This window comes from Rhamphochromis longiceps, linkage group LG20 (genome assembly GCF_057381845.1).
Source record: "Rhamphochromis longiceps isolate RC_006_pf linkage group LG20, R_longiceps_female_GT1.1, whole genome shotgun sequence".
Lineage (NCBI taxonomy): Eukaryota > Metazoa > Chordata > Actinopteri > Cichliformes > Cichlidae > Rhamphochromis > Rhamphochromis longiceps.
This window is the reverse complement of record NC_140576.1, coordinates 14,530,855-14,546,354: the sequence shown is the minus strand read 5'-3', so window position 1 is coordinate 14,546,354 and position 15,500 is coordinate 14,530,855. Positions and strand designations below refer to the sequence as shown.

The 15,500-nt window shown below is 39.1% G+C and overlaps 1 protein-coding gene across 1 annotated transcript; it reads right to left on the bottom strand.

Annotated features, from left to right (window-relative positions):
- Positions 1–324: 324 nt before the first annotated feature.
- LOC146645080 (mitogen-activated protein kinase 14A) lies at positions 325–15,377 on the bottom strand. The gene is made up of 12 exons (XM_085394529.1): positions 15,188–15,377; positions 13,604–13,733; positions 12,709–12,767; positions 10,036–10,147; positions 7,158–7,187; positions 3,553–3,600; positions 3,260–3,374; positions 3,069–3,140; positions 2,225–2,304; positions 1,963–2,041; positions 1,549–1,722; positions 325–1,327 (listed from the first exon to the last, which is right to left on the bottom strand). Exons 1-12 carry the CDS (start codon positions 15,319–15,321, stop codon positions 1,266–1,268), a joined length of 1,095 nt encoding a protein of 364 aa, XP_085250655.1. The 5' UTR covers positions 15,322–15,377; the 3' UTR covers positions 325–1,265.
- Positions 15,378–15,500: the final 123 nt, after the last annotated feature.

Genomic DNA, 15,500 nt, shown 5'->3' with positions numbered 1-15,500 from the left:
AAAAAAAAAAAATAAATCAAATAAATACTAAAGATCAAACAAGTGGAACAGTGTGGTAAAGCCATAATGATCCACTTGGGAAAATAAAATCTGTTGGGTATTTTTATTGGCCTTCAGTTCTGATTATACAGTGCTGTATGGGACAGGCAAAAAAGGGGGGAAGTATTATTAGCATTATTATTATTATTATGTGTAAGATATGACACTTCAGGTATAAGCCACCACTGAGTAACTTTGTTCTTCATACCTGTAATGCTATACTGCCCTCTACTGAAACTAAACTGAAACCACAATAGAAAACAGACAGTTACTTTTATTTTTTTATTGAAATGTTTTTTTTTCTTGAAATCAGATGACAGAAGTAATAAAAAAACAAAGATAAACAAAACAGTGTAAATGATTAGGATCATTATGAAATGAAGAGAGTAACATTGCACAATATACCCATATTTGTTGTGAATACATGACACAAAAACCTACAGAAAGACAAATACGCCCATGTAAAGTGACTGTAACTAGCTTTTAACCATAAACCCCTGTACTTATGAACCTGATCTTGACTTTGTCACACACGTCTGTTCCCACTGACAATTCAGTGATAAGTAAAATAAAGTGTTATTAAATGTGAAAGGAATCTTGGACTGAAATCTTCTAAACTCTTTGTTAATTAGCATTTCCTTTCCAAACATTCTGACACAGGACGTGTCAGATAAAAACCTTGAATTAAAGTTATACTCAATAATAAAAAAACATTTCATCCTTACTGAAATGAGCAGACACCGCTTCAGCGTAACAAACAAATGTTGCAATGTTATTATGTTAAGTATGAACTGCTTCCTGTACTTGTATTTTATTTTGTTTGCCTTTCATTCTAAATGTGGTTTAAGTTATTACAAACACCACAGGTCATTGAACAGATAATATCCACAAGCGCCACTTCCAACATAACATTTGTGCATTTCCTAAAGCTTACTTACATTTGAATCACAAATGCATTTTACGTGCAACCACACTTGCAAACACATTTGTTTTCATTGCATAGTGAAAGTATCAAAGTAATCCACAATGAAAGAATATTACTCTTATTGTTACTTCTTACAGACTCTAGTTTTGCTATTGTCCTGTAGAGGCCGCCATACAAAATAAAGCTGCCTTGTATTGAAATGCATTTTAACTGCAATACACATCAGATGCACCAAAACACTTTTAAGATGTTATATGACAAATTTTCACTTTGTGCATATATTATAAACAGTTGAAGGGATCTACATGGCTGTCATACTAGGGTGGTCAGGGTCAAAGGTCATGATCTCCATGTGGATCAGACCTGATTGGAAAGAAAGAAAGGAAAGCAGTGTTAAAAAAATATGACTGAAATTTGGATAGTATTAGAATTCTGTTCATTTTACACACACACACACACACACACACACACACACACACACACACACACGCGCGCGCACGCACACACAGTACTCATAAATTATGTCTTCACATGTTGGCAACGTTTCCATCATCTCCATTCTCCAACATAACACCTGCACTTACTCTTCCACTCGCCAATAGCGAGCTCCAGGCTCTCGAAGGAGTCATCATAGGGCTGAGAGTCTGGTTCGCAGTCTGGGTCGTGATATTCAGCCACGTAAGGGTGGGACAATCCCTGCTTAGCTGTCAGCCTGGCCTCAGGATCCAGCAGCAACATCCCCTCCAACAGGTCTATAACTGGATGTATCAAGACACAAAACACTTTAAAGCAGATTTTTTTTAATTCAAAGATTCACTGCAGTAAAATCTACTCATCGCACATGTAAAATGTGCGTCACTGGATTCAGCAGCCATACTCTCCATATACACATACTTGAAATATCTGGTTTGAGCTTTAATCTAAGTGGAGTGTGAGGGAACATCTTTGTAAATAAAACTACTCAAGATTTCAGATGTGAATAAAATAAAGCAGCCCACCATCGTCATCCAAGCCTGGAAAAGCTTCCTTGAAGTTTTTCTTCTTTTGTGGAGGGAGACCTCGCACATATGATTGTGCCTGAAACACACATTTGTTTCCCTGTTAGAGCTTTATAAAACAGAAAAGATCAGCAGCAACAGCCAAACTAAAATCTCTGCAACACATGGAGAGTGTAAAAAGTAAGGCACGCAGACAAAGCCCTTCCAGAAACAACTGTTGCAGCTCCACAGCCTTTTAAAAACACCTGACTGCAAAACTCACATCTTTACTCTGCATCTTCTGCACCAGGGAGGAGTCTGGAGTCCCTGTTAGACGGAGGATCTTCTTCAGCTGATCGATACCTGAACAAGCTCGTTAAGAAAGGCTGAGAATATTCAACATGCACGAGGTAGATCTGTTGGCAGAGTATGCTTGCCAGCATTAGCTGAAAGCACTCTCAAATAAATACGGCTTCAAAACACTAACATGGTGCTAGTGAAGCTTTAAAATACAAAGTCCAAAACGAATGGTCAATAGCACGATGGCCGCATCAATCCTTTATGTACAGTAGATCATTTATCTATGGTAAAAACCCAGTTACCTTAAAGACTTCCTATTGTGTCCAGTTCTCTGGGAGCTTTTCATTAAAATCTTTAAGGTAAGTATTAAAGCTTGCTATGTTCTTAGAAGGGAGGCCAGATTTCATCATCACATACTCAAGAGTTCAGTGCTGTCCTACCTCAAAAAGGACTGTTAAAAAAATATATCATTGTTGTTCCCGTCTTGTCTTTTCTTCCCTTATCATCATTATTATTATTACTACCTTATTAAAAGTTTTAGCATTACACTTGAGTGATGGATTTAATAGATAGAAAACTGACTAAATATTCCTGCAAACATCACCAACTCTTGAGTCAAGATTGGGGCAATGACATAATATAGACGTAGATTTTAGCGATAACCTACTCTCAGCTTTCTGGTCATCGAGACACCAGGAATAACAAACTTTTACAGTGCTTCACCTGACTTTTTTTTTTATTTCCTTAACATTCAAATAAAAAGAAATCACGCTGGGTTGTGTCTCCCATAACTGAGCATACAGTTTCATTAAAATGTGTGTGGATACTGTCCTGTCCTCGGAAAAGCACCTGGCCAGTGATCATTTCAGCCAGTATACAGGCAGCTGACCAGACATCCACTGCAGAGGAGAAGAGTTCAAAAAAGGACCTGAGTATTAGCACATTGTAGCATGTTGCAACAGTCTGTTTATATCTTAAACAAATAACTATTTGCTTTGAAGGTAAACAACATTATTACCTGTCTGGCTGTAGTGCATCCAGTTAAATATGACCTCTGGTGCTCTGTACCACCGTGTTACAACGTAACCAGTCATTTCACTCTCTGTATGTCTTGCCAGGCCAAAATCCAGAATCTGAGATCAAAGATATTTTGTTGCATCTTCATCTACAGTTAAAATGAAATACTTTGCCTATTTTAAGCATGAATGAGAGGATGGTAAAATTATTTAAAGATCAAAAATCTAACTGCTACATCTTTTTTTATTTTAACTCCTGATTTTGACTGTATACTGCTTTTTTCTTTCATCTTACCTTTAATTCACAGTTCTCATTCACAGCGAGATTACCAGGCTTCAGATCCTACAAGACATTAAGTCATTAAGTCAGTGTATTACAAGCTTAGAAAAATGAGCAGTTAATACAAAAAATAATACAGAAAAACCCAAACAGTTCAACATGTTGGGAAATAACATTCTGAATGGCTTCTTTACTTAGAGATAAAGGAATGTTTGCATCCTTTTTGGGTATTTCTCTCATTTATCTAAGATATAACTCCTTGTTTCCTCCATTGGCCTGTTGTGACCTGGAAATCAGTCAAGTCGGTGTGTGGTCATTAAAGATGTTCAAAGAGAAGGCAAATGTTAAAGGAGGAGCTATAAAAAAGGATGCACAGGGATGGGAAAGAGGCCATGTTTGTATCAGGTAATGTTTCTTCTGTTTAGTGGGTCATTCCAAGAGCTGTGTACAACTTGTACTTACAGTTTTACCTTAATGCTGGTAAAAAGCAATGACATCTCAGAATTGTCTACTTTTCATTTTCAGGCATGTGGAAGAAAATTATTTCTGAAACACTGCCAAAACACAGAGCTCTCAGGACGATGTTTTTAAATGTAAACACAAAAACCGATCACATGTTGCCTTGCAAGACTATTTGCATGAAATGAGTTACTAATCCCTCTTTTATTACTCTTAATTATTTTGCTCCATTTATTTTTATGTAAACACAATTGTACATTAATACTTTGGGTTAGGTAGCTTCATTTTGAATGCCTTTGAGCATATTTTAAAATGAACCTGAATTATTAGATTCCTCAAAGACAGTAGGCCTCAAAAATGAAAAATGTGCATTTTCTTTCAGTCTGGCATGAAAGTTGAATGAAAATGGCAAAATAGTATTTTTCCTCATTTTAAGTCTAAGAATTTCATGTTAAAAAAATATTAATACAATCCAACTTTATCTATCCATCCATTCGCTTCCGCTTAACCTTTCCAGGATCACGGGGCGCTGGAGCCTATCCCAACTGTCATAGGGCGAGAGGCAGGGTACACCCTGGAGAGGATGCTAATATGTTGCAGGGCTAACACATAGAGACAACCATTCGCACTCACTCATTAACTCATAGATTCACACCTATGGGCAATTTAGATTGGCCAATTAACCTATCCCCACTAACTGCATGTGTCTGGACTGTGGGAAGAAGCCGAAGTACCCAAGGAGAACACGGGCAGAACATGCAAACTGCACACAGAAAGACCCCGGGCTGATGGTGGAATTGAACTCAGGACCTTCTTGCTGTGCAGCAACAGTGCTAACCACCTTGCTGATTCAACTTTGTACCATTCAGAAATTTCGACTGGTTATCTTTTTTTAATGTGAAGTTTGTGCTCTAATGCCATTATCTATGTCTAATATCTGGACTACAGCTTTAAGGCTAACTGTGCCTGTGTGACAAAGTATAAATATGCCAAAATCACTTCACTGGACCATTTTCAGAAACATAAAGTCTCATTTTGCCCAATGTACCCAATGTAAATGCAAAATTGAGGACTGGAGTCAACTGAAGTAGATCAGTGTGAAAAGGGTTACTAAGCTCTTCTTGAAACTATTTTCACACATGCACTCCAGCCCTAAACTTTTCTACACTTTACCCGACCCAATAGCACAGTAATTGTCCAGTCCTGCAGTGTGATAGAAGGGATAACTGTGAAAAATATCTGGATCTACCAGTGGAGAATACTTTGAAACATCCAAGGAGATGCAGGCCACTGTCATCTCAGTAAAAAGTTCTGAAAGATCTGAAAATAGGTTAGGAATTGTCATGAAGTCTACTCCCATGCGACTTTTTAAAATATTTTTTGATTCAGACACTGCTGTCAATAAAAAATGAGGTGTAATGTGTTAAAAAGTGCTAGGACCAATTCTGTTTACATTATACATGCTTCCCTTAGGCAGTATCATTAGAAGACATAGCATACATTTTCACTGCTATGCAGATGACACCCAGCTCTATCTGTCCATGAAGCCAGATAACACACACCAATTAGTTAAACTGCAGGAATGTCTTAAAGACATAAAGACCTGGATGGCCGCTAACTTTCTGCTTCTTAATTCAGATAAAACTGAGGTTATTGTACTCGGCCCTGAAAAGCCTAGAAATATGGTATCTAACCAGATTCTTACTCTGGATGGCATTACCTTGGCCTCCAGTAATGCTGTGAGGAACCTTGGAGTCATTTTTGACCAGGACATGTCCTTCAATGCACATATTAAACAAATATGTAAGACTGCGTTCTTCCATTTGCGCAACATCTCTAAAATTAGAAATATCCTGTCTCAGAGTGACGCTGAAAAACTAGTTCATGCTTTTATTACTTCCAGGCTGGACTACTGTAATTCATTATTATCAATATGTCCAAAAAACTCACTGAAAAGCCTTCAGCTAATCCAAAATGCTGCAGCAAGAGTCCTGACAGGGACTAGAAAGAGAGAGCAGATTTCTCCTGTTTTGGCTTCCCTTCATTGGCTTCCTGTTAAATCCAGAATTGAATTCAAAATCCTGCTCCTCACATACAAGGTCTTAAATAATCAGGCCCCATCTTATCTCAATGACCTTGTAGTACCATATCACCTTATTAGAGCACTTCGCTCTCGCTCTGCAGGCCTACTTGTTGTTCCTAGAGTATTTAAAAGTAGAATGGGAGGCAGAGCCTTCAGTTTTCAGGCCCCTCTTCTGTGGAACCAGCTTCCAGTTTGGATTCAGGAGACAGACACTATCTCTACTTTTAAGATTAGGCTTAAAACTTTCCTTTTTGCTAAAGCATATAGTTAGGGCTGGACCAGGTGACCCTGAATCCTCCCTTAGTTATGCTGCAATAGACGTAGGCTGCCGGGGGATTCCCATGATGCATTGAGTTTTTCCTTTCCAGTCACCTTTCTCACTCACTATGTATTAATAGACCTCTCTGCATTGAATCATATATGTTATTAACCTCTGTCTCTCTTCCACAGCATGTCTTTTATCCTGTCTTCCTTCTCTCACCCCAACCGGTCGCAGCAGATGGCCCCGCCCCTCCCTGAGCCTGGTTCTGCCGGAGGTTTCTTCCTGTTAAAAGGGAGTTTTTCCTTCCCACTGTTGCCAAAGTGCTTGCTCATAGGGGTCATATGATTGTTGGGTTTTTCTCTGTATCTATGAAGCGCCTTGAGGCGACTTTTGTTGTGATTTGGCGCTATATAAATAAAATAAAATTGAATTGAATTGAATTAAAAACAAGTAGAAAGGCTGAGTTGTTAGACCACATACTACATGGGTGCTAACACTATGAGCAATGAGTCCTAAGTTTCATCATGCTGGCTGCAGGTCTCTGTCCTCTTTGCTAAAAAAAAAAGAAACAAAACAAAAACAAAAAAACAATGACACTGACCCAGGTAAGGTAGTTTCTGCTGAATATTTCCAATCTGTATGCTAAGCTAACTAAACTGTTAGCTAGCTCAAACGTCATACTGGTCCAGCATGAAGGTAAAAAAGTAGATTTCCCAAAATGCCAAACTATTCTTCTAACAGCACTTTAGAGGCAAACATGATTCTGAGTGAGAATGCGGTAAGTCTGGTAAAATTCAGTAATGTTCATATACCCACCCGATGAATGATCCCTGCAGAGTGAATGTACTGTGAAGAAAGAGAAGAAACTGTTTACACCCACAGTATAACACAGCATGTGTCATGTTTAATATAGCAGGCAGTTGCACAGGTTTACTACTCTGTAAACAAAGCCTCCACCCGCACCAGCAAACCCAGTTGCTGTGATGTCACAGAAGCACTGATAACAAGAAGAAAACATCTTGCGATCAAAGATTCTGGCAGTTAAATTCAAAGACACAAAGCTGGCATTGTTTCCCACTTTGAAACCAGAATTCCATACAGTATCCTGGTTACACATTGACGAGCATTACATGAGAAGCATATGTAAAGCTAACTCAGTCTAGCATCCATTAACTGAACAGGCTGGGTGTGCTCTGAGTATTTAAAATAAACACAGTTTACATTTAAATAATATAGACTGAATTTAGAACAACTTAGTAAGTCCAGAGAACTGATTCCCCAATCTTAATTTGCAAGATTTATTTCAGTTTGTGTCGCAAAGAATAAAGATTTAACAAAGGTTTAACAAATATGCCAGACACCATATTTATATACAGTCCTCCATTGTCAGTGGTGATTGGAAAGTTTTCTGACAAGTAGTTCATGGCCAGGTGAGGCCGATTAAGCAGATAAAAGGTCTGGATTTGATTTGGTAGCTGTTCACTGGACTTAGGCTGAACACAGTAAACCTGTCAGAGAAACATTGAAAAACAACAATCTGGTTCATTCTTAAAACGTAGGAAACCACTCAGCTCAGTGACAGCAAAAGGCCCGAGAGGACGATGACAACCACGGTCTGAAGACGTAGAGACTGGTCATGTTTCTCAGTAAATATCTGAGAATACAGACTTGAGCGAATACATTCATTTCGTCATGTTAGGAAGCTGTCTTTCGTTTTCACTCTGCATGTTTCACCTTGTGCTGCTGCTGCAGTATTTTATTACCTTAAAGCATTCAGTTCAGACTTGTTACTTGCTGACTGCGGCACAGTGGTGCAGCGGTTAGCACTATCGCCTCACAACAAGAAGATTCATGCTTTAAACTGGAGCTTACACATCCTCTCTGTGCTTGTGCGAATTTCCTGCAGGGACTCTGGGTTAATCCGACAGATCTCAGGCATGTATGCTGGTCTAATTAGCAATTCTAAATTGGCCGTGGATCTGAGGCAGATAGAGTGTTTGAAGTGTTTAGCCTAAAGCACTTTGACTGGAAAGAAGTACTAGAAAAGCAATATATAAATGTCAGTCTATTCTATTCCATATACTCTAAGATCCAGCAATTAATTCTTGTCCTCTGTGAGCGACATGAGTCTGAAACCTCTCCATCGACCAAAAATTATGCAACGTATCAGAGTCCAACTGTAGTGTCAAGAGGACATCCTGGTTTTCCTTTTGATGCCACATTTTAGGGGGTTGGTGTAACAGAGCACGTCGACTTTCGTTTAAAAATCATGAGCATTGCAGCTTCCACATTTCATGGCTACAAGGAAGGTTAGCTGATGGTTTCTTCAACCTTAGGTTCTTTTCTTCAGTAGTATTTCAGCTTGTACAGTAATTTTAACTCTTTCAAAACAAAACTTTTATACAATGTCTCTTATAGTGGACAGCAGAACTTACTAACTCCTATTTGTGAGTGAGACAGATGTATAGCCGTCTGGGGATGATGTTGAGGAGGGCCAGAGCAAGAAGGTGAAAGCTCAAAGGACAAACCAGCTTTCAGGGAGACTGAGCAGGGATAAAGTGACTGCACCCAGCGCCCATTGTGGATGAGAAGCAATTTGTGAGCAAGGACAAGAAAACAGAACAACACTAGCAACAACCACAAAGACCGCAGGCAGTCTGATTACATCAGGCAGTAGTTATGCAACCACGTTGCCTGGTTAATTAAATAATAATAATAATAATAATAATAATAATAGTTCTTCAAGATTTGGCAGTCGATCAAAGTGACCAATCGTCTTAACGTCCTTGATAAGGGTAAAAAGAATAATGTCTGCAGGGGAGTCAAACTTACTGCTGTCAGGTGAAGTTATGGAGGAGTAGCAGGGTGAAAGCTGTACCTCTCCTTTCTTTATCAATTCAATGTTAAACCTACTATAATTGAGTTTTTAACATGAAAACAGAACAACACTGCTTGCAACTAGCAAAACACTAATTAGACAATCTGGCTTTTAAAAAGTCACAGCATACAAACCACAGGGAGGCGCTCATCTCTGAAAGCACATATGTTCACATCTATGGCATGACTTGGATCCAGATATACTGGGTCCTAGTTATAGACAGTACAATAAGTTGAGGCAGATTCTTCAAGATTACCCATATGGAAAAGAAATAGTAAAAACTTATAAAAGACTTGCATAAGATGTGGCCTACTTCATATAGGGAATCATATAAGGCTTATATGATTTACTCATGAGAGTGGCCACTTTCTCATTACTTTCATATATTGTTTTAGTAAGTATCCAAAACATACAAGTTTCATTTATATAATTTTTCAAAGGATCTTATATCTGTTTTCACTCTTGTATGCTTTTCATACAGGTTTCACACAAGACAGATACAAACTTTATAAGATTTGTATATATCTTTTCCATAGGCAAATAGCCATTTTCAACCTGCCGTCATGATTTTACTAAGAATTGACGTCAGCATGGAAAGAAGTGCACCTCAAAAAGGAGCACCTCACATCTCACCTTTCCACAAGGGTTACACAACACTGGCACTGTCACTGCTTTCATCCCTCGCTGCTTAACTGAGAGCGAGATGACGCTCCAGCAAACACTTTCAGCTCAATGTATCACACTTAAACAGCCTCCCCACTGAGAAAATGTTATAGTCTTCATTAAGCCACTGATAATAATCAAGGAAGCACTCACCTTCAAGCCTCTTAGAAGCTGGTAGAACAGGTATGTGACGATGCGATTGCTTAATCTCTTGGTCTTCATAATGTGGCCCAGATCCTGGGCTACGAAGGGCATTACCATATAACTAGAGGGAAAAGAACAAGAGTGAGAGGCCAGCAGCGGTTTACAAACAGACAAACACACAGACAATGTAAACCAGCATGTGGGGGGTGTGGCACATTTACCACTGTGTCGCGCCCCCGCTTCCTGAAACAAATGTGTTTAGAAATGTGGAAACTGAAATGAACAGCAGTGACTTTGCAAAGTGAAATGTTTTTAAATTTTCCTGGCACTGTTTTTTTTAGTTTCAGTTCATGCTTGGATGTTACTGTTATCTCATGACCTCAGGATCTGTGTCTTTTGCCCACCTTCGTCCCGTCTCTGAGTGAGTGTCTTTGTCCCCCTGTGTATGCTGTATAGTCATAGCCTTCATGTCTCAGTGTTTGCCGTGTTGTGGTTATTCCCTGTCTGTGGCGGGGCACAGTCCGCAGTGCCGCTGCAGGGAGATGGATGCACCTCGCCGGCAAAAAAGGCTGTGCTATCTGTCAGAATGATGTTGTTGTTGTGGTGTATGTGTCAGCTGTGAGCTGTGGAGCTGTAGCCGAGTGTGTGAACAGCAACCAGAAGAAAAAAAAGTGTGAAATGCTCAAAAGCATGAAAGTGTGGTCATCGGGTCTGTTGTGGTATTGCTACACTGTCACTCTTAGCAGGTTTTCTCTTGTCTGTTCATCAGACAGACAGACAGCAGTCAGTAAACAGGTGCTGTCAGTTAAATGTAGTGAGATTTGGAACAGTACTGCAGCTGTAACTCATGTGTGTATGTTATATGTTTTTATTTATCTGTTGTTTTGCATTTCATTGTATTATTTTGTGTATTTTTTGTCAGGACTACATTGTTTTACATTGTCTTATGGTTTGCTCAAATTTTTATTTATTGTTTTTGAGATGAAAGGTAGCCTCCTGGCTAAGTCTGGCATATTTACATTGATACATGTTCAATAATACGCAAAGTTTTTAAGCAGAGGTTTGCTCTCTGTTCATTGTCCTGCATTCATTATCTTCACCTGTCGTTAACTGCTTTCAGCTGCATCTTCTCTTTTGCATCAACTTTGGCCATTGGCTGCTTTTTCACATATTTTCAGTCCAGTCCTTATAAGTGACTGGACTGAAAATGAGCACAAAAGCAGAGGAATGCTTTTTTGTTCGTTAAGTCACCTATGAGCCATTCAGGCATTAAAAAAAGTCACCTATCTCAAACCAGGATGAATTAGTATTGTGTCTACACATAACAGACAACTGAGCAAAGAACTCATTTTAAATTGTTATAGGAACTAGCAGCCTGTCACAAAGTGCATTATATGCTCTAATGTTTTAGTTGAGCTAAGTTGGCTTACACAGTTTAACAGGCATAAAATAGTATTTCTGCACTCACATTCCCAAAGAGCCTTTAGCTGAAATCCTGACATGACGTGCAGTAAGTCCTTAAAGTTTTGAGGAAACTGAACAAGTGGAGGACAAAGGACAAAGTATCTGAAAGCGATGTTGTAGGGAAAAAAAAACACCAGCAAAGACCTGACACAGTACCTAAGAGATGGTGTTGTTTGAATTGTTGGACTAGAGCACTGTGAGGGATCATTTTGACAGAGAGCTGAACGAAAGGCAGCCAATGTACAAAGAAGAGCTTTGAATGCCCTTCAAGAAGCCTGGAGAACTATTCCTGAAGACGACTAAAAGAAAGCTTATCTAAGAGAGGTCAGGCTGTAAATGCTGAGTTATTTTCATGTCTGTTGATTAATAGGCCCATGCTCTGATTTCCTCTACACAGCTGTGCCTGCTTTAAATCTGCTTCTGTCTGAGAGCCTGAAGATCCTGGCCATTTAATATTATTTTTCCAGTCCCATCCTTGCATACTGAGAAGTACCCACACTCTCTGAATGATATTATGTACTGTAGATGATGAAACACACAAATTGATAGCAAAATACACCGAGGGACATTTTCTTAAACTGTTGAAGTTGCGTCTTACACAGTTTGTCACGATGGTGAAGCCCTTTCCAATCTTTACTTCTGACAGACTTGCACTCTTTGGGATTTTTTTTAACACAGTTGTGTTACTGACCTGTTGCCATGACAGTGTCAGATGTTTTACCCAGTATGTTTTTAACTTTATAGATACATACTTTGCTGAAATGTGTTGCTGAAGTCAAAATCAGGTAATTCTTTCTTTTTACATGCATCAGGTCCCAATCAGCCCAAATAGCAAAGAGAAATTAAAGATGCATGTCATGTAAGAGTTCGGGTCTTAGGAGGTTAATAATCAAAATTACTTACTTTTAGCATCTGATATATTGTGTTTGTATTTTTTTGGGTTTAAAACACAGGGTTTGTAAGTCACTGCATTCTGTTTTTGTTCAAATTAACAGAGCTGAATAGTGCATTTGAAGCTTTTTACATGTGGAGACACAGTTGGACAACTGCTAAAAAGACAGCCAAAACAAACAAGAATCAGCTTGCCCTCACACTAGCTTTTTTGAACTTTTCACACATCCATCCACACACACGTACATGCACGCGCACACATGCATGCGGGGTCTCAACAAGTTGCAACAACTAGTGGGAGAATGCTACCCCTGACTTTCAACTTACAATGTTTGGAATTTCTCCAGTGTGGGGTCAGGTGTGAAGACATTAAGAAGGCAGATCACCTTTAATGAAAAACACAGTGAGGAAATTAGTAAAACACCAATAGCTCAAGAACAGACTTACAGTGTATGAAACACTTCAGGAGCTCTATATTTGTCAGGGGGTCACATACAGTTCAGTGTTGGTAGTAGGATAGGAGGTAAAATCTACTAGTTCTGGGTTCTGGGTTTTTGTGACTTTGTGACTCCTGTTTTCAAAGCTGTAAATAAAAGTAACATCTTTGTTACAGTGAGTCATTGAACATCAAAGGGATCCAACTTTGAACATCTTTGCACTATCTAAAAATAAAGTGTGATGGTTAGAAATTGTTTAAAAAAAGAAGAAGCTTGAATTAAAAACAACAACAACAACAACAAGTGATTCACATTTTTAAACATGTTTCCACATGTCAATGGAAGCAAAGCTGAAACTCATTTAAATGTTTTTCCAAGGAAAATACTGAGCGATGAGGGTTCCACCAATACACAACAGTCTCAGATCATCAAGGCCCACTGATGAGATTATGGGGCTTTTGTTGAAGGGTCAACAAAGTGTGCTTATCCTCAAAATTGACCTTTTTTTCCAGACAGGAGAAAAAAGAGCAAAGGTTATAATTAACTCATGTGTATCTTTCCCAACAGAGTCACTTTGACAGCACTAATTTTATATACTAGAGTTCTTCTAATGACATTCAAATTACAAATTTACAGCTTAGAAAAATGACAAATTCAGATGTTTCTGTCATGCTAGAGTCTGACCTTGCTGTCTGAGTAAGGATTAAGCATAAGCACTTACTGTATGACAGGGATTATAATGCTTAATGTTAATAAATCATCTTATTTTCATTGACTTTTCTTACATTGTCATGCTGTATGTGGCGGAGCAGCCTGAGCTCTCTGTAGGCCCGCGTGGCGTGGATGAGGGACTGAAAAGGCCGGTAGAGCTTCTTGATGGCCACCTTCTCCTTGGTCTTCTGGTCGATGGCAGAGCTAAATGGGACCAACCACAGACTCAGTGATTGAAAACACAGTGGCCATTGTAATCTAGCACTGCTATTAATCTGTACTAATTTCGGTGCTGAATATTCTAATCTAATCTAAAAAAATCAGTGAGCTGATAAAGTCATTGAACTAATAGAGTCATACATTGACACAATAACAAATACAATACATATATATCACATGGCTGACCAATCCATTCATTAACTAAACACTGATAAGTATTGCTGCTCTTTGGAAATGTGCTCTGAATGAGCCATGAAAATTTCCCAAACATAGAGATGAATGTTTGGTCCATATGTTGCTCATATTTGCAGTTTCCTATGCAGGACATCTGGTTTTGACTGGCTGCGCTTGCCTCAAATCCACTGCAGGTCTGCCTTATATATGCCAGCGGTAGGGTGTGTTGGGATATTTGGGCCACATGTGGTCCAAATAACACTTAGCAGCGCTGTACTGCACTGTAAATGCCTAAAAAATAACCCAGAATAGGTCCAACCCTAACATAACTATCTTGTTTCATAATGTTACTTTATGTTACATTACATTATGTTATTTTACATTATGTTATCTTACATCAGGTCATGTTACGTAATGCAACATTACATTGTTACGATGCATTGCATTAGCTTACATTATGTTATGTTGCCTTTGATTATGTGACCTATTTATCTGTAAAGCCAGAAATGCAGCGTTCGAAAAGTATTCACGTATTCTGCAACACTAACGAAAATCTTTATGATAATATCAGTAATACGATTCTGTCTGTCAGTAGCTTATCATTAGGCAGAGCCACGTCTGGGATATCCTGGATTCCTGCAGGCTGGGTTCTTCTGTGTTAGTGGAGAGATTCTTGTCATATCAGAGAACCTGCATTGACTTGCTGAGTGGCCTCAGGCGGACAATTGTGTTTCTGTTAACAGAAACGGATGAAAGCCAGCTAGACCCATTCAGGGAGCGAAATGAATTTCCAAGAAATTCAGAAACCTTAGTGAAAAACATTTCAAGACGATCATTTAAATATATTCAGACTAAGCAGAGAGGAATGAAGCCACACTAAGCCGTTTTTAAAACGCAACATTACCTAATGGAAAATCATTATATTACCACACACTTTAACATGTTTACCAGTTTTCCAAATCCTTTATGATTGTTGAAGTTGGGTCTTTTTGTTATTTTTGTTGTTGTTGTTGTTTTTACATTTTGTGTTTAAAACGCCATAATAAATACTTCCCTAGAGGGGATGAATTCGTTGTTGGTACTAAACCACGTCAAATAATAGTTTAATATGTTTAGCCTTTTAGGGCAGTTTTAAACTTAATCGTAGGCCACCAAAAGACAACCAAAAAACACAACAAAAACAACTTTATAGTTTTCTGTACACAGTAGGGAAAGGAGCGATACAAATTATGTCTGCACTGTCGCCATCGCCCAGGTAAACTCACCACACTGTCCCGTAAGCTCCGGAGCCGATGGCCTGCAGGTTCGCGTATCTATGCGGGACGTCCCACGTCGTTTTCTGGATCTCCATTCTGTGGAAACCCGGTCTCACCGGGGAATCCTTCACTGGAGACTCCATGGCGCTGGGGTTTTTACAGCCTCGGTCTTGCAACCTGACAGGTGAGCTCTAGGGTAGGATCCGCATAGAGACACGCCCACGCGTCCTAGTAGCCTGCCCCCGGTCACGTGAGCAGCTGAATCGAGGGTTATCGGCTCGTGCCTGACCTGTAAAACCACATATACCTTTTCAGCCGAGCC